The following is a 20,231-nucleotide window of genomic DNA, read 5'->3' on the forward strand; positions in this document are numbered from 1 at the left end:
ACCAAATTGAAATAATTACCATTACTTCTTTAACTCTGATTTAAAAAAAAAAAAAAGGCAATTATGTTTTATGGGAATGAACAGCGATCAAATCCAATTTTAAAGGCCCCCTATTGTAAAACAAAGCAGGCAAATGTTTCTCTTTCACCGTGACTCACAGTAAATAGCATGGTAGGAAACATGTGAGAAGAACCTACAGGTAAATTTGAAGGGTATTTCATATGCTTCACCTCTGTTACTTAGTCTTCTTACTTTCTTTACTTTGAGGCGACTTTACTTTGCGTGCATTCCTTTCACCTGGAGACCAATAAGAAGGCCTAACTACGCAAGCAGGGAGACAAACAAAGAGGGAGAGAAGAAGAGAGTCTGAAGGAGGAAATGTGAATACCCTTGCTGGGGGACTGAGGGAGCGCTGCACACGTCCTGCTTTTCACAGAATCCATTAAAAAAACCTAAACTTGTCTGTACAACATCTGTGTGTGTCTACAAAAGTATTGTGGTTGACTCTGAAGGCTGGCAGGGAGAGAAGAAAGGAATAATAAACACTTTCCTCTGGCCTCTCTTCTGAGGAATTGCTAATTGTATGAAAAGCACAGGGGAGATATCAGAAAAAATGCAGATGGCGGTACGGTCAGCTATGCCGCGCGTCCCGGTGACACGCTGCAAAACTTTGCATTTGCTCTTGAATTTCACACACTGTCACATGAAGGTGCTGCTGTCGTCCAGAGTGGATACACCTGACCTGCTGCTGACACTCACACACACACACGAACGCCGGCACACACTCGCACATGCACACCACCTCTCTCTGACACCAACAGGGCTATCAGTAACCAGAGCTGGTGGCTGCTCTACTCCAGCCTTAATGGAGGGCCTGACCTCCGCTATGCTGAGTTATTTCCATCCTCCCCAAATTTCCAGGCAACCGGAGGAAAAAGGAGCATGAGGAAAAATGGAGAGAACGATAGCACGAGATTCTACTTTTTCCTCTGCAAGCCTTTAGCTCATTTAATCTTGCTCCCTAGTTTACGGGGTCCTGGGACCGCTTACTCTGTTATAAGAGGGTAGGGTGAAGAGAACAGCCTTCAGCGGTCGCTACAAATTTTAGATGAAATTGCCTAAATGCAGTAATTTGCATCTCCTTTGTTCATGCACGCGCAGTTTAAACTGCCACTCTCGATGAAAATTTTTTGTCATTTTTGGAACATTATTATTGGTAATATTATTCACAGCAGTACCACTGAGGAGACTGCAGATATCAAACAAACATATTAAAGTAATTGTGATTTTCACAGGTGTCACATAACCTGAACAACGGATCTTCTTTTGTTTTATTTCAGTGTCAAAATGGAAATGTTATTACCTTAAAGGGGAACTACTGTTTTTTACAACCCGGACCTTATTTCTGGCATAAAATACGATCGTTTACTCACCCATATAACTTCTGTGTAATTTGTAGTCGTTCGGGAGATATTTAGATCTGCGTATATCCATATAGTGGGAGTCACCGAAATGCTGCCTCTAAATAACGCATGATCTGCCGCGAAACTCGTTAATTTCACCGATATTTCGTTACTGTACGCTAGTGCTATTAGTGCATGTTGCAAAAAACTAGCAGTAGCAAATTACAGGTAAACAAGCCGACGGCTGCGGGTGCGCGCGGCACTCAGACATCATCCAGGTCAGAAGACATCATCCGGGGCCTGTAGGTCAATCTACAGATCCCGGATGATGATAACAGGTAACTCCGGACTCAACGGGGAATAGCACTAGCGTACGATAACAAAATATTGGTGAAATGAACGAGTTTCGCGGCAGATAATGCGTTATTTAGAGGCTGCGTTTCGGTGTCCCAGTCACTCCCACTATATGGATATACGCAGATCGTATATCTCCCGAACGACTACAAATTATACAAAAGTTATATGGGTTAGTAAATGATTGTATTTTATGCCAGAAATAAGGTCCAGGTTGTAAAAAACAGTAGTTCCCCTTTAAGGAACTAATATTCTATTGCACTGACTAGTGACCATCTTCCAGCACATTACTTCTAGTAGATAACATCATGAAGCTATGATTATGGCCCTACATGACGTCCTGGTGGCCCAGCGGTCAATGTAATCACAAAGTTCCTATTTCACAATGATCAAGGTCATCATCCTCCACTACATTCTCTACAGGAAACAACCGTGATGCCTGCTAAAACGGACAAGCACAAAAACGCAACGTACAAAAAAGCGTAACTGTGTGTACATGAGCTAAACTTGTTTCAAAAACTACAGCAAAATGACAAGGTTGTGAAAAAGCACACGTTTCTTTGATGAATACCCCGAGGTATTACTCGACGGAAAGTGTGACAATGCCGTGCTGCTTGAGAAGTTGCCATCGTTAATGGGCATAGGAGGCTTCCTGTGAGGTGGAGTGTGCAGAAAGACAGCTCGCCGCTGCGCTAAGGACTAGCTGACAGTGGCAGGCACGCTGAGACAATCAACTCCAGAACCATAACAGTCTGACTACTCTCAGATTAATCCAGGCATTGGTGAGATGCATAAAAAAGAGTAAAGAAGGGTTATATAGTGCACGTGTAAATATATATGCGCACTACGATACACATTGTGGTTGTTAAAAACTATTAGCATACAGGGGAGTGTGTGACAGACACACATGGCGAGACGGAGTCATGACTCAAAGGCCACATCAACGGTTTGTGGCAGCGTGGGACGTTTTCTGGACCTCTTAAGTATTCAGGGACTCAATGGAAAGCTGGCAGGACTGCCCTCAACGCTACGTGATTTAATTTCCTGTGTTTCCATAGCAAGCAAGCAAGCTAAACATGCATGCATTACCTGAGCTGAGGAGCAGGACTCAAAGAACTTACGAGGCTTGGTGCGGATAGGGTACGGAAGTTGGAAAATGTATAGTTGTGTATGTCTTTCAGCCAAATTTTCTTTGACTAGCTTTTCTTCTTCTGAGACTTGGTGCTGCTTAACCTGGCATATCTGCACTGACACTTTGGACAGCGTTGGTCGGCTGAAGAAAAGTCTGTTTAGGACCTATAAAAAGCCTTGTCAGTTCCAAAACGCACGGTGTCAAAAGAAGACCACTGTAGAGGAAATCTCATCTCCACAGCCCAGTGTGTCTCAAAGCAATCACTCTGACTTCTGTGTCTTACTCACACCCACATGGTGGAACATTTCCTAGACAGACAGGGACTCATAGCTGGATACGTAGGTGCATTAAGACGGGGGTAGACAGTCTAGAGCGCAACCTCTCTGTCACCTGAATCCTCCCTGTGCAATTAGCAATCTTGTCCTTGTTAATACACTAATTTGTAATTACGGCATGCTCATCTATTTGTGTGAGGATGCGCTACATAAACATCAATAGGATTAAGTTTCATTGATATTCATGAGCTAATGGGGGGCTGTATAAGTGTTATTTACACAACACTAAGCTGTCTGGCAGATAAGGTTTCTCAGGGGCATTGCAATCGGATTCAATTTCATGACCTGTGCAGCGAGCAATGCAGCCATTATTGTATAACGGAGTTTCCAACAGCAAACACCGTTTAAAAACATCACTGTTGTTCTCTCTGATAGAGAATGCTTAATGTGACAAAACTATTCTAAGGTGGCGCTGTGAATATTGATCCACGAACCTTAGCCAAAATGAGTTTGTGTGAAGTAAATAACTCAACAAAAAAAAAAAGAAAGAAAAGAAAAAGATTGATGAAACTCTATTGATGTTATCTTTTATTTGGAAAGCAGAACATTGGTGAAGGTGCACCGAGTCTCACAAAAGTCTTAGCTTAAGATGACAAAGACTGGGGAGAAAAAAAAAATGTGCATGACCAACCTTGCCTATACCTATCGATCAGCTTTAGGAGGACAAACAAGGGCCCAAACAAAAAGCTAGAGTCTCCAATCTCTCGGTATCATTATGTCCCAGGCCTTGGGAAAAGCCTACAGGTCAATACTGGAGCAGCACAGGCACTGTGGGGTAGGGCTGGCGACTTAATAAAGCAGACGTATTGTCTGTGAGCAGACGGGTCGATGTGACTCCCTCCAGACGCAATGCATTTTCACAGCGGGACAGGTTGCTGCACTGTGCAGAGTGGGCCTGGAGCAGAGGTCAACCTATTCACTTCATCAGCAGCAGAAACCGAAGAACAGTGGGAGAACAGGAGTGAACACAGTGAAAGAACATGTTATCAGCCCGGGGGACTCTGCTCAGATACATCCGGGTGAGCTTCGATTCTGGGGGGTGGCTTCAAACGAAGCTCGCAGATCGGAGACGCACGTGACGGTACGCGCACACGCGGCTTACCTTCTCGTAGTAACGCAGCTCGTAGTCAAGGATGATGCCGTTGGGCTGCTCCGGCTGGGGCCACGAGAGCGTGAAGCTGTTCATGGTGGAGCTGATCTGGTGCATGATGGGAACTATCGAGGGAGCTGCGGGGAAAAAAGAGAGAGTAGCACAATTAGTTCATTTCTATAATAGATGCTAATGACTGCAGATTTGTCGCCCGCACAACTGTTTAGCGGCTGTTAGTAGGTGTTTATTCAAGATAATAAAGCAGCGCAGTCATCCAGGGAAGTGTATGCTCTACTGTTTCTGACTGAACAGAATGGTTAGCAATTAGTATAAAAAGGTCTAACACAAGCCTCAGTATGAGTTTGTATTCGATGTGTAGCGCAACTTTCCTCCCAGTTAAATTGAACTGATCAACACAATGTTTTACTTGAAATCTAAAGCGAGGCTTTAGCAACAATATTGATTTTTACAGTACTACAGAACCAAATAGTTCACAGCATCCAGACAGCTATGGGACAAACACTTCATTATCTACCTAATATTTCAATACTTTTAATGATCTGTAACAACGGTTGTGGATTTCAGCTCAGCGTCCTAGTTAGCGCGAATGATGCTGCACATTTTACAAACAGAATACATCTCATCCTATACGGGCACTCATAATCAATCCCGCAGCTTCACACATGCTGTACATCTATCTAGCCATCAGAATTTCTTCACACAGGTTTGAACAGCGAGCACCCCTCTCATCAGTACCCAGGTAACCAGCTGAGTCAGGCCAATTAGAGCTGCACTCAGCCATATTCAGGCGCCGCGGTACCAGGAATCAGGCTGCTTTGGCCAGAGCATCGCTGCCAGAATTGGCTAAGATTTGTGGGTGTGGGCTCGGGCAGAATCAGCTCCAGTTAGCAGGACTTTGGCTACCTTTGAACCAGAATTGTCCGTCACCATGAGTCTGGCATGAGTCCGGCAACCATTTGTGTTGGATTTAATCCGCTGTTAGGTTGAGTAATTCTGGCTACCTAGGCAGAATATTGGGATATTATGTGTGGCGTCCACGGGATTCACTGTATGCGGTGGTTAATGTAATTTCAAAGCTTTGTAAATGATATTTTTCCACGATTAGACAGCCATTGCATCAGCTTGAAAGTAGCTTGTTTTTTCTCTCCTGCCATAAACCAAATTGTTGAGGAACATTTATTGTTACTAAATGTATAAATGTCTAAATCTACACCGATCAGGCATAACATTATGCCCACCTGCCTAACATTGCGAAGGTCTCTCTTGTGCCTCGAAAACAGTACTGACTCATCAGAGAACGGACATGGGACTTCTAAGGGTGGGGGGCCTTTGGGTCCTAAGGGTTGAGAGGAGGGGAGGGACCAATGTGGACCAGGCTTGTTTCAGTGCATCCCACAGATACTTGATCAGTTTGGGAACTAGTGAATATGGAGGCCAGGTCAACACTTTGTGCAGTTTTTCATGTTTTTTGAGTTGTTCCTAAATCGTTTTTGTGCGTGTGTGTCTGTGTCCAGCTGCATCCTGCTGGGGATGGCTGCTGCCGCCATCAAGGAGGGGGGTGACTGATCTAGTCTAGGTGGGTGGTACATATCTAAGTAACATCCATATGAATGCCAGGTCCAAACATGTCCCTGTCAGTGGTTTTAATGTTGTGGATGATCGGTGTATGTAACATAAGAGAACAGAAAATCCTTAGCCTGGAAGCCATTCCATACCAGCACACGCCTTTTTCTCTCTATTGTGAACAGATTATTCCCCAGCAAGGGATCTACCAAACCAATCAAACCATTTGGGCGGGCTCTATGCGACGGACGGAAGATTGACGTGGTCGTACATGTCACATAATAGTATCCACAAATATGTCATCCTGGTGCATGTTATAATTCAGCCAGTGAGCATGCCCATACGCTAATAACCTGCGTAGCAATATAATGAGTAAAATTACTCACATTCTGGAGGCATTTGCTTAGAAATGAGTTTAAATGAAATGAAATGTAACATGAACAGAAGAGTTTATCTGATTTTTCTGGTTTGGCAATTTACAAGTAATTGCAAGTAATGACCCAAAATAGTTTTTATGGATATGTGTGGTCTTACAGTAGGAGTGAACAGGGAGAAACTTGTATTTTCCTCATTTCCTGACCATTCATTTTGTACTGAGTCAAATTACAAAAACTGTGACAGCAGGGAAAGGGAAAGGTACGCCTCCAGCCAGCCAATAAAACTTACATTTGTGCATCTTGCTGCATCCGCAACAAAACAAAGACCACAGGTATCCATCTACTCTGTACAGACATTATACACAATAAAGCACATTCTCAAGTCAACATTAAAACCCATCTGTGTATGAGCTGTATGTTATTCATTGCATCAAACCTACTGGGATCAAATAATCACTATAGTGCTGTGATCGTTTTGGTCCAGCTGCACTGTCTATTCCATCCTTCAGCTCGAATGCACCTGAATGCACACACAGGGGCTGTCAATTAACCCAGACACTTGGCAATTTCCTGTTCATTCTATCGTTTTTGTCCTCTGCACTGCCGTCCCTCCACCGTACCTGCTCCTCCTCACTCTTCACACGCCGCTCAGAGATTGTGCTGTTGGACAAAAGGAAGACATCATCTGTAATATACCGTGTGTGTGTGTGTACATGCCTCTGCGCTGTTTCATATCTCTAAATTTAAGTTAGGAGGAAGTCTGAGAACAAATGCTTGTCAGTGGGCATTACGAGCCACTATCAACGTCCCCCGATGGAGTTTTATTTTTAACTCAAGATAAGACCTGCGCCTGAACCAAGGCAGCATCTGATCAGCTTAAAGTGTCTTTTTAATCCATATGGGCTACAAGTTTGAAATAAAATAAATTGAATTGAACCGAAATTGACCCTAATTTTTACCAGCAGAAAAGGTGTCATATTTAAATGCGGAGCCTACCAGACAGTCTCTTTTCCTGTCATTACCTTGGCAGATTTTCTCACTGTTGACATTTAACAAATCTGTGGATGTCTTGTCGTTGCTCAAAGCAGTGTCAAAGTAGTTCAACTTCCCACACTTTCTCCTCTGCATTGAAGAAGTACAAGTTTCCTGTTCCATTTATTCGATATGTACACCGATCAGCCACAACATTATGATCAAGAGAAGTAAATAACCATCTTGTGACAATACAATGTTCTACTGGGAAACTTTTGGACCTGGCATTCATGTGGATGTTACTTAGACATGTACCAACCACCTAGACCGGACCAGGCACCCCCACCCCATAGCAATGACACTCCTTGATGGCAGCAGCCATCTCCAGCAGGATGCAGGACACCCTCTAAAGGCCCATGTCCATTCTCTGATGAAGTGTTTTGGAGGTACAAGGGAGACCTACACAATATTAGGAAGATGGTCATAATGTTATGTCTGATTGGTGCATTTGTTCCGTTCATGGATCTAATCGAGGGAAACCTGTCCAGGTCCAAGATATGGATTTTCAAATCAATCAGCTGAAGCAATATAGTGAGGTTTTGAAACACCAATCATCATTTTCTCCTAGGGATCTCGCAAGGTTTCTGAGGCATTTTGTCAGTCACAGATCTTGCTAGCTGCCATGATTTTTCCTCTTTTTATTTCCAAAAAACACTATTTCTGTTGAAACACACCAGTTCCTGTGGAGCACAGCATTTTTTTATTTATTTAATTTTTTTATGGGAAAGTCTACTTGATAGAAGATTTCTCTGAGCAGCAAACGTGGACATTTTACAAGAGGTGGGTCTGAAGCCAGCCCCGAAAATATGTTTTTTTTTTTTCCATCAGCTTTTTAATAGAAATGATTTTCTGCCAAAGTCAGGACAGTTTTAGTTATTGCCCTTTGGAGATTTCTGAAATTGTGCTCTTCGCCGTGCCTTCTGACCAGTGGAAAGTGGGGTTGGACTTGTTTAGAAAAACGTGATGTCTCAGAAACGCACCAGTCAGGGTAAAGCAACATTTGAATCAAAATAAGAGCAGTAACTACACAAGCAATGAAAGAAAAAAAAAGAAAAAATAAAGGTTGCAGTTTTCTGGCTGGGCGGCAAACCTTAAAACAGAAATATTGTAATGCTTTCATTTATGCCTTTGTAGACTGGTTATTTCGCCCCACATCACTGCTATAAAACCTCTGCAGAAACTCATCTACTGTATGTAAAACAGAAGATACTGTGGCTTCAAACTTTGTTTAATCTTCTGTAATATCTAGAAACAAACTGTGCTCTCTCTGTTGTAGCTGTATTATTTATGCTCGTATGAATATCTGATTTATTGTTAGCTCTACAGAGTTTCTGATAAGAAAAACTTACATTTGAATTATTTATATTCAAGTTAAACCATCAAGATTCAAGAAATTACTCTCGGATGTCTTTTGCTTTCTGAATTGATTGAGTTGCTGCCTCAATTATGTGCAATTATACTGGTAATGTCACTTCTAAAGATTGTTTTTGCTAAGAATAGCGGTTTCAGCTAAGCCCCTTTGAACGGTGCTGGGCTATCCCGCCACTTTGGCGAGGTTGCCAAACCATGTGACGGCATCTTTCATTTTTCTTAACACGTCGCCGAGGGAGCCAACAGGGTGTCAGCCGGCTTAGCTGATGGGAATCTCGATCATGTGTGCTCTCTGCGGGCTCGACGGAGAAGGATGCTAATGCGCGCGCTCTCTAGGCCCAAATTTGCCAGAGCGTGCAGAACATCTGCACTCGTGCATCCAATGGAGGAAGCCGGGAAAAATGTGCCGCTGTTTGTGCCACTGAGCAGCTTTCACTCGAACCTGTTACCAGTATCCAGTTCCTCTTAATACTTCCATTATCCCTTTTTTTTTTAAACTGTATACTTAGCTGTCTTTGTATGGCAGAGAGAGCATGAATGAGTCCAGTCACACAGATGACACAGCCAGAGTGCACTGGCTGGAGCCGCCTGGGTCACAATTCAAAGCCAAAATGCAGCAACTAGACAAGCAAATTACAGATAATGCATTTTTGGTTGCTGCATCCATTTTTGTGTTGTTTACGGCAATTACGCATTTGTATCCCATAATGCTCTGCATACTGTAACAGATGTCAGATGCAGATTATAACTTAATAAGCGGTTAATGCGTTTTTTCTTGCAGGACAGTCTCAGTCTGCCAGTAAAATTGGTTCAAGCAACACAAACACAGTGGTGATTGAGCAGCAGAGCTAGTGTTTCAGTGTTCAACTCTTAATAAGTGCTACCCAGGAATGTTTTGCCTGACTGAAACTAGAGGTTTTGAGGGATAGAACCCTTAGCATGAATACATCAGTCTGTAAAAACGTCACAAACTATTAAATAAAAATACAAACTGCTTATCTTTTATATACAAATCTGTTACTTTATTGGCACACATGAAGATGCCCGTGAATAAACTCCTTCGAGTTGATAAACTCTAATTTAAGTTTACAGTGGAATCCAACCAGACTTACTCATCAAGCCAATTTTTGAACATACAAGTGAGTTTGATTAAAAAAAATGTACCGTGCGTCTGCTCGTCCTAAGTTCAAAGCCTCGGTGTTTGCATATAGTGCTGGAAAGAATTCTCCTCCCCCATGTCTGCAGGCATAAATACAGCCCCTCACAAGCCCGTGCTCTACATTTTGTGCCTATCAGCCACTTGGCTCTTGGCCTGCTCGCTGCTGAGGCCTAGTCATCGCTCCACCTGGTCTCCACTCTCCATCTTTCTGAATAACTGCTCTGTTCAAAAGGCAGCAAATGGCGCCCTCGACTAAATGATCCTTTTATCACACCCCTTGGTGATCATTCTATTTCTTTTCCCTCTCTACAAACTTTGCATAGGCACTTAGATCGCTGGAGTTCTGCAAGGAGAAAAGCCCGAGACCCTTTCACTCAGCTGTGGTGCAAATCATGTTTTGGCTTATTCTACAGTTTTGATTAGGGTTTAGTGTTTCTTGATGTGAGTGCCAGATAATTGCCTAAAATGTAAATGCGAACAAATGAATGGGCTCTGTTTATCCTGTCAGTGTGAATGGATTCTGTTTCGTCTGCCTCCCTTGGCTCTCACCTCCCACCCTCCCCTCCTTCTCTCCCTCGCTCATACTCTAGACAGAGAGCGTGAGGGCTAAGCTTCACCTCAGTGCACTTCAGCCTCTCTGCTTCTCAGGCTGGTTCACGCTCCACTGACCAGGGCTAGGGCTGCCTGGTCCGCATTATCAATTACCGGCCACAGGCACACACTGTTCCTGACAGACCCAAGGGAGGGGCACTCCACGCCGAGATTCCTATGGTGAAAAGAGGGGCCGAGGAAGAGAGTCCCGGCTCAATTCGAGCATTCAGGAGCGAATACGGCAAAACATCCATTTTACCGCCGAGAATTTTTTTTCATGCATGTTTTCAAGTGCTAAGTGTTGACGGTTAAATATTCAAGTGTAGCCTGAATCGAGACCTTTGAATCACCATCCACATCGCTTTCATCATCTTTTCAGTGACTTTGTTTTATTGATGGCCCATCTGGAAAAACAGCCCATCAGAGTGGTGTAGCTTTGCCTACCTGTGCCAGAACAAACTCCTAAGAGTCAGAGACTGTCTTGTTATAAACCCTTCGACCAACATCTTTTCGATAATAGCTTTGCATAATTAACACAAAGCACGTCTTCACCAACCAACTCATACTTTGTGAGATCTACCAAAGTTTCAGGAATAGCTTAATATAAATATATATTTTTTAACTATACTGTGTCCCACCGGGCATACAGTGTTTGTTTCTGAGAAGAAAAGCAGGGCAGAGAGAAATAAAGAGCATGTGCACATGCATGTGTGTCCTAGTAGCCTGTGCTGTCAGAGACAATGTGTTGTGCCTGCATTAAGGTTGAGGTTCAGCCCAATGAAGCACCGCTGTCCCCTCCAACTGCGTCCCCCACTGTCACCCTGGCGTGGTGACGCTGACAGTGATTGGTGACTGTGTCCTGCACTCCTCTCTCCTCCCTCCATCCCTCCCATCCCTTGCTCCCGTGCTCCACTTTTATCTGGCCCCACTTGCAGCCCATGGCTTTTAATGCAGAGCTTGGCTCACCATTAATCAAAGTCAAAGCCTCCGAGCGTCTGACTTGGGCAGAAAGAGAGAAAGAAAAGAAGGACGGAGAAAGAAGAGTGAGACAAGGTGACGGAAGAAGGGGGAAAAAAAAGCTTATTTACTCTTGCGATTAATCAACCGTGGAATACAAATAAAGCTGGAGATCATTTTGCAGATCTGGCTCGGAGCTGAGCCACTGTTTTCACAGTTGTTACTACTGTAATAATTCAAATTAAATGGTGAGAGGTCAGCACACCAGATGTGTTGTTCTACATTTTAAAAGTAGTCTAGAAATTTTGTATTGCACTTGGCAGACAAAATTAAATAGGAAAAGTCCAGACTTACGCATTTCAGACACGTCCTTACTTTTAGCCCATTTTAAGAGCAAAGCTCTGAAAGCACAATCTTAACCTTCCTCAGTACAGTTGTACATCTTCATTAGACTCCTGAATGCCCCTGTATTTCCATGTCATGTCCAAAATAATAATGCAGGCTTTCTGTTATAAAATGCTCGTCTCCAAGCCCAAGCCACAGTAGAAACACTACTTTCAGTGGATGCGAAGGCCTCCAGTTGACTAACAAACGGAAATGTATGTGTAAAAATGCAAAATTCTCTTTTAAATAAGTAAAATGTTATCTTCTGCACTGCATACAAAAGCAGGGAAGTTTCATTAGTTTCACCCTAACATTAAATAAGTCTCTCTCTCTCTTCTCTGCGGCTTCTTTCTTTGTGCGAGATTCCTCCAATAGACTGTGGCGGCTGTATATTTTCCTCACAGCTTTCACATCACAATTCCCAGCTGGAAGTTCCTGCTCTGCCTCAGTTACTCCCAGCAAATTGATTGGACAGAAAGTTGCACTATAATTGGTGAGCTGATCTCGTCCCAAGGCCCCATTCCACTCTGTGTACAGAGAAAAACACAAAAAACACTATAGTAGCCCAAAACATCTGGACGCGTTTGCGATCTAAAGTGTCCTTTCTCTGCATTGCTAAGATGCAGACTCTGTATGGAACCACGTCGCCTCCTAATAGGGACTCAGTGTCTCAGATGAGGGGAGAAGCCTATAGTCATGCGCTGTGCCTCCGTCAAAAGGCGTAGGTTCAACTGCTAGCAGCCTTATTAGCGGGGACTCAGAGGGCCAAGCCAGCCATGACTACATGGTAATGGGCCTCTCTCAAACATCTTAAAGAGGGATCAGTTCAGCGCCAAGTATTTCTGTGAAACCACGGCTTGAATTGTTTTGAAAATCACATTATACGTGGATTCGAATTGCAGCTTTTTTTTGTTTTTGTTTTTTAAAAAGAACCCATACACTGCGCACATACCTTCGCATACACTGTTAAATTTGAAGTAAATAACCATAAACATCTTTATGATATAAACAGATTTTTTATAATCCTTTACGGTTATCAAAAAGGCGTACTCTAATGTGTGCTACATGGATACCATATTTTTTACGGTAAAGTTCTGGCAACCACAGCTGCCAGTATTTTACCGTAAAATACACAGATTTTTTTTTTTACAGTGTAAGCACAAGCAAACAGAAACAGATGCGACTGTCACTTAATGCACCACTATGAAGACATCCGAATTGACAAGGGGGTCTCAGTAGCATTCAAGACCGCACTTTCAGTTTTGCCTCCAGCTAATACCTCACTTTCTGGATCTGGGGACAGGATACAACATTTATGAGAACAGGAATCAAATAAAATAAAAATGGCATGCCAGAAGAACCGTCTGAGATGACGAAACTGTCGGACACCCTGGCTCTCGCACAATGAGAGGGAAGGCGCAAGGAAAAGAGGCTACGCCCCCCCACCCCAAAGCAAATGGAAAGATTCTGTAAACTGAAAAGACATAATGAGTGGTGTCTGGAATACTCTTCACGGACATGTTTTCCTAACATCTCAACCGATTTTAGAACCCCACGGAGTGCAGGTCTCTGTAATTCATCTGGTTGTTTAGATTTCAGTATAGCGCTCTGTATCATAGCATCTAGACTGCAACCCACCCGGTTTGACTTGCCCATAGAAGGCCGAGGACAGCGATGTTTGCATTTCTGTGGGAATAGCTCTCCAAACAGCAGCTAAGTGGAGGGGGGTTGTTTGTAGATATAGTTGGCATTCTGTGGTCTAAGGGACTGTTGGCACGTAATCTAGGTCGAGAAGGCTGTGTCAGTAAGATCAGAGGACTGGTGGGTTTTAACTGAATAAGATACCAGTAAGACTTCTGCGCTTTTTTTTTCTTGTGCATTGTTCTCCAAACAAGCCTCACATCAGAGAAGAAAGGAGTTAAAAATTTTAAAACTGATATAGAAATATACTCCTCATCTGTGGCAGAAGTATACTGTACATAGGTTAAAGGGGAAGTACTGTTTTTTACAACCCGGACCTTATTTCTGGCATAAAATGCGATCGCTTACTCACCCATATAACTTTTGTGTAATTTGTATTCCTTCGGGAGATAATTAGATCAGCGTATATCCATATAGTGGGAGTGACTGGGGCACCTAAACGCAGCCTCTAAATAACGCATTATCTGCCGTGAAACTCGTTCATTTCACCAATATTTTGTTATGATACGCTAGTGCTATTTCCCGTTGAGTCCGGAGTTACAGACCCCGGATGATGTCTTCTGACCTAGATGAAGTCGTCTCTGAGCGCCGCGCGCAACGGTCGGCTTGTTTACCTGTAATCTGCTACTGCTATGGTTCATCCACAACCTCAGAATCGGAAAAATATTCAGCCATGTTGCTAGCAGTAGCAAATTACAGGTACGATAACAAAATATTGGTGAAATGAACGAGTTTCACAGCAGACAAATGCGTTATTTAGAGGCTGCGTTTCGGTGCCCCAGTCACTCCCACTACTTGGATATACGCAGATCTAAATATCTCCCGAAGGAATACAAATTACACAAAAGTTATATGGGTGAGTAAACGCTCGTATTTTATGCCAGAAATAAGATCCAGGTTGTAAAAAACAGTAGTTCCCTTTTAAGCGTCCAAGATGGATTACATAAGGAAACATATTTTTATCACCCACAGTGTGACCACCGTATACCATATACATTATATGGCCATTTAGCATTTTAATAAATTCACTAGAAGTACACAGAGTGTCTCTTACTCCTTAAACTAAACCATACAATATAAAAAAGCAATTTTTCTGTGACTACCATAGATAAATATGACTAAATTCAGGCCAGGCGTGAGTGATAGCCTTGGAGGGGGCAGTATATAACCTTTGTGCATCTGTGTGTGTATCTCCTGGAGAGCAAAGGCCGTGAATGAACTCCTAAATCACACTATTGATCAGTCCTTCCTCCCAGACACGGTGGGATCGAGGGGCAGTTAAATGGCCTCTTTGGTGATTCACACTAAATCCCTTCAGCACCCCCCTTACCTCCATTATTCCCTCCCCCTACTCCTCATCCTCCTCCTCATCCAGACTCTACTTTTCCTCCACACACCCTCGTCTCTTCATGGCCAATTTACACCATAACCCTTCTTAACTACTGCTACTATTTTGGAGGTGGGCGTGGTTTTCTTTAATTTCACTGAGAGTCTACACTAACGCCAAGTTGAAAAGGCAGAGACTGCAGTGAGACAAGCACAGTTTTCTTTCCTAAAGCTATTTAAATATAGTTAACGTCTTCTAAATTCCGAACCTAGTCACGCTGTTTTAAAATTAGAGGCAGCTAAATGACTTGTTTTTGTTATGAAGTTAGGCGTTGACAGCAGGAAAACTGCAATCTTGCTTAGCTTTTGGGGATCATTAACGCTATACATGCACTTACTAATCTAAGGAAGGAAATCAAGGTTAAAAACAGGTGAAATAGTCCTTTAAATTGAGGTGTTCTGCATGTGACTGATGCTACAGACCTTAATTTTCATGACGGGGTCACAACTGCGATCGATGCTCCGTTCTGTGCAGATATTTTGAGCCCCACTAATTTGCTTGCAATTTACTTTAAAATTAAGCCGACACACATCTGTGCGCACGGTGGGTGAAATGGAATATAAACAAGAAGGTATGTTGATTAACTATCTGCTAAGTAATCATATTACTCATCTTCTTGACAGCTACGCTGAGCACAGTAGCACGTGACAGAAAGGAAAGGCAGAGCATAACTGCGCTGAATTCTTATAGTAAAAAGTAATATTCTTCTTTAAAACAGAACTGGATAAAGCAGTTAGCAAAATGGCTGCTCCAGGTGGGCAGTTTTTTGTTTTTCTTGTCAAACTCAAACACAACTTAAAAAGTGGTTTATGTCAAAGACCTGTGTTTACAAAGTTGCCAAGAGCTTTTGCTAGTTGCTTCTATATGCGGCGATAACGTGCACCGATCAGCCACAACATTAAAACCACTAACAGGAGACGTAAATAACATCGACCATCTTGTGACAATCCAGTGTTCTGCTGGGAAACTTTTGGATTTGGCACTGGTGTTAGTTAGGCATGTGCCACCCACCTAGACCAGAACGGGCAGCCCCACCCAATAACAATGACACTCCTTGATGGCAGCAGCCATCTCCAGGAGGATGCAGCCTTAGATCCCAAACAGATGAGGTATCTGTGGGATGCAGTGGGACAAGCCTGATCCACAGAGGCCTCTCCCCTCAACCCATAGGACTCAAAGGCCCTCACTAACAACTCTCTGTTGCCAGACACCACAGGACACCCTCAGAAGGCCCATGTCCATTCTCTGATGAGTTAGAACTGATTTGGAGGCACAAGGGAGACCTACACAATATTAGAAGGTGGTCATAACGTTATGTCTGATTGGTGTATAGTTTTGGGTGACTCATAATTTCCCACAGTCCCTAGAATCAAACTGGGTAGTGCAAAGGTAGCAAGACCATCGAACTATAATAGCCACATGGGGAATACAGTATATCAAGTTGAAACTAACTGCCATTATGCTGAAATCCATTCCACTTCAGTTTTAAAGAATGCGTCTTTGGTTTCTATTTTGTTTACACAGAAGTTGAATTTTGAATATATAACAGGATTGTGAGGCATAGAGTGCCTTCATTTTTAATTTTTGAAGTTCATTATTAACATTAAACCCTTCCGGATACTTCTGCGTCGTCACTGGCCTGCTGTTAAAACCCCCTGTCGAAGGGGGAACAGTGCAATTACCTGGCTACAAAGGGGCCACATAGGGCTGGACACAGGCCTGGCAGATTACTGGCAGACACCTCATTACTGCGGCAGACTTCAACAATAGGCCCGGGCATTGCTTCTTCTACATCTATCTGTCAAGTGTACTATTAGCCTGTCAAATGGGGACAGTCAGCACCATTAGGCCACCTTGATAATCAGACCTATTTACTCCCTCATTTTCCTCTCCCTCACTGTCACGGTCTCTCAGGCTGGTGGGGAAAAAAAGCACTCAATTTCTCCATTCTGCCTCGTCTTCCCTCCCACTCCTTCTGACCCATTCTCAGACAAAGACAAGTTCAGCTGGTCATTATATTCCTCAGAGAGTCGTTGTAATCAAATGCGGTATGCCCTCCACCGACTGGGCCAAATTTAATTTCAAAATGTACTCCTATACAAAAGGGATCTGGATAAAGCAATTATTATTTAACTGGTCTCTGAGATAAGTTTAAAGTAAGTTCATTCTACAATTAATGTGAAAAGGGAATAAATTGGAATTCATTTGACATGAGGTATTCCATCACTGGATCAGACTGTATTTGCGGAGCGCTCATCTTTACAAGACGTGAAACATGACATAAAATATCAAAGTGCATGGCCAAGCAAAGGTTCCAAGGACGTAGGCTAACCAAGCTTGTCACTCTCTTTATGAGAACCTTGCCTGTATGAATTCAAACAACTTTCTCATGTCCTCCCTCACAGAGTAACTCCACTTTATGCCTGCTATTAGGTCCCACAGGCGGTGATTTTCACGGTCTGTCCCATCCACAGAAACAGCCTCATTTAAATGTTTCACTTGGCCAATGCTTGTCCCTTGATAGGCGGCGGTTGTGTGTACAAGTCAAACATACACGAAAGGATGGGAAAAAAATAATAATAATAAAGGCTGCAGCAAAAAAAAAAAGAAGAAAAAAAAAAAGGACCATCAAAGACGATATCCTCGACCTGTCATTTCCAGTGAATGGGCTCAGCTCCCACCACGGGCGCAGTTAGAGGAGGAACTCACACGTGCAAGTACAAATGTATGAGGAGGCAGACAAGGGGAAGGAGCAGGAAAGATAACAGCATGAAGGTAATTTTCATTGGCACAGATCCAGCGAAGGAGAAAAGTCTGAGAGTGGGCGCACACGCACACTGACGGACGTATAGAGCACGGAAATACCATCTGTCCACGTATCTATCTTCGGTTGGTCACTTCCGATTTTATATTTAAGTGCTGAAGAGTGAACACGGAAGGACCCCGGTAGCCGCTGTACTGTGTAACTCTACAGGTTTTCAGTTGAAAAAAAAAAAAAGAGTGTGACAAAGAAATGAAGGCGCTATGCAAGTCAAACTTTTTTTTTTTACAAAACCAATTACAGTTACAATCAATTTCCCTGCTGTTTTTGTTAGGTACAGACATGTGTCAGTGTATAAATCTGAGGCTTTACAGACAGGTTTGAACTGTTTCGGCGAGGAGAGGTGTAGGCGCTTGCTGTGCAGCACATCTCTCAAAACAAAGTCTCATTAAACAAAGAGGAAAACAAACATGTCAGTCGGCGATCAGTCATCCTTCAACCTCCAGTTGTGAACCGTGAACCGCAAAATCGCAAATGTCTTCGCCGCTGCTTGTGGAGGGATGTTTACCTTTACCGATGCTAAGCAGCTTGGATTCCTGGGAATCCCAGAGAGAAATGCAAACTGGGGCTATTTCTATCATACAGGATTTGGCGTGTAAACAATCTACAAAGGAAAGAGGGACGGTGCAGTGAACTGTGCTTGTCCTGCCGCAAAATGTAACAAGCTGTGTCTTGGGTCTGGGAGTGAACTCCTTTACGGAGTTTTCAAAAGGGAAAGCCATTACTTTGATTCAGGGAAGGGAAGCCAGCATGTGTGCCTCACCTAACTATCCGCCCTTCGAGCTTCCAGCCTTCATTATTCACGGTGCCGCGATGTGAAATCACCGAAGCCCTGAAGTCTGCTAAGCTTTAAATTGTGAGTCTGAATGTGCATTGTGACGACGCTCTTTGGAGGCGGAACGATTCGCATTTTTGCAATAGTGGAAAATCTGCTATTTCACAAAAGCAAAATGAAACAGGAGGACGGTTAAAACAAACAAACAATAAGAAAAATATATTGCGGATCATGTGGATTTTCATCATCATCAAAGCCATGACGTTATCACTGCAACAGCAGCCACTTACCGGCCTGGTTGGTGGTGATGTCTATGGTAACGTGCTGCGCCGGGTATGGGCTCTTATTGCTGACGCCGTTGACGGCCTGTATCTCGAAGCTGTAGAGGGTGTGAGCCAGCAGGTTGCTGATGAACACCCTGGTTTCCGTCAGACCCAGCTGCCGAGGAACAAAATCCACGTTGTCGTCGCAGTGGGAACACGACCGCCGGTCGGCCCGGCACTTCTTGCACACGATGTTGTAGACGACGTCGTCGCGGCCGCCCGTCTCCCTCGGAGAATGCCACTCCAGGATCACTGAGGTTTCGTTCACAATGGAGATCACGTTTCGTGGGCTGGATGGGACGCCTAGACATAGGGGGGGGGAATTATGTAAGGCAACTTTGAGATTATCTTCAAAGCTAGACCCATTTTATACACACCGATCAGGCACAACATTATGACCACCTTCTTAATATTGTGTAGGTCTCCCTTGTGCCTCCAAAACAGTTGTAACTCATCAGAGAATGGACATGGGCCTTTTTGTTCCAGTGCATCGCACAGATACTTGATCAGTTTGGGATCTAGTGCACTTGGAGGACAGGTCAACACCTTGTGCTGTTCTTCATGTTTTTTTGAGTTGTTCCTAAACTGTTTTTGTGTGTGTGTGTCTGTGTCAGGCTGCATCCTGCTGGGGATGGCTGCTGCCATCAAGGAGTGCAATTTCCATGGGGTGGGAGTGCCTGGTCTGGTCTAGGTGGGTGGTACATGTCTAAGTAACACCCACATGAATGCCAGGTCCAAAAGTTTCCCAGCAGAAGATTGGATTTTCAAGATGGTCAGTGTTATTTACTTCTCCTGTCCGTGGTTTTAATGTTGTGGCTGATCGGCGTATATAAACATTTAATTGCATGTGCTACTGTCCACGAGCAACTTGTCTTTTTCAGATTTTGTTCCATTTTCAGCACAATTGGAATGCTAATTTATTCCATTCACACCTAGAGAGATCATACAGCGAAACGTTTATGTCTATCAAACATTGGTTATTTAGCAAAATGCAGTGTTGCATGGAGTAATCCTATCCAAGTGGCTCTGGAGATTCACGCTCCCGTTCACTCCCTCGTAGCCTGCTGCAGCTGGAGCAAAGGCGACATTCGGTGAGAAATCAAGAAATAACAGAGCTATTGTTTTGCCTGAGTGGTGGTTTAATATTAGGGCGCAGAAAAGTGGCTCATTCAGCCCCCTGCAATTCGGAGCACAATTCCTTAGGAGTTAAAATCTGTTCAAATGGCAGTGTTGAGTTTTGCTTAGCTGAGACTGGGTCCCTCTGGCTGCTCAGCGGCAGCTCTTTCTTCTCAGATACCAGACTAAGATGAAGCTCGCCAAAGCCCTTAGTCAGTGCTTAGGGTGAGTGAAGCAGCCCCGCAGAGCTGATCTGTTTCATAAAGCCTGACCTTTATCGTTAAAAAAAGAAGTTTTCAGACACATGACTGCTGCGAAACTAAAAATTCACTCGATCTC

At 43.5% G+C, this 20,231-nt stretch overlaps 1 protein-coding gene across 1 annotated transcript in view; it reads right to left on the reverse strand.

The window, feature by feature from the left end:
- ephb1 (EPH receptor B1) overlaps window positions 1–20,231 on the reverse strand; it is a 151,183-nt gene that overhangs the window by 33,632 nt on the left and 97,320 nt on the right. The window contains exons 5-6 of the mRNA XM_084546494.1: window positions 18,744–19,079; window positions 4,327–4,451 (exon numbers count right to left, since the gene is read on the reverse strand). Coding sequence (XP_084402620.1) covers window positions 4,327–4,451; window positions 18,744–19,079 — 461 coding nt within the window. The remainder of the gene's footprint in view (window positions 1–4,326; window positions 4,452–18,743; window positions 19,080–20,231) is intronic.

This window comes from Chelon labrosus (genome assembly GCF_963514085.1).
Source record: "Chelon labrosus genome assembly, chromosome: 6".
Classification (NCBI taxonomy): Eukaryota; Metazoa; Chordata; class Actinopteri; order Mugiliformes; family Mugilidae; genus Chelon; species Chelon labrosus.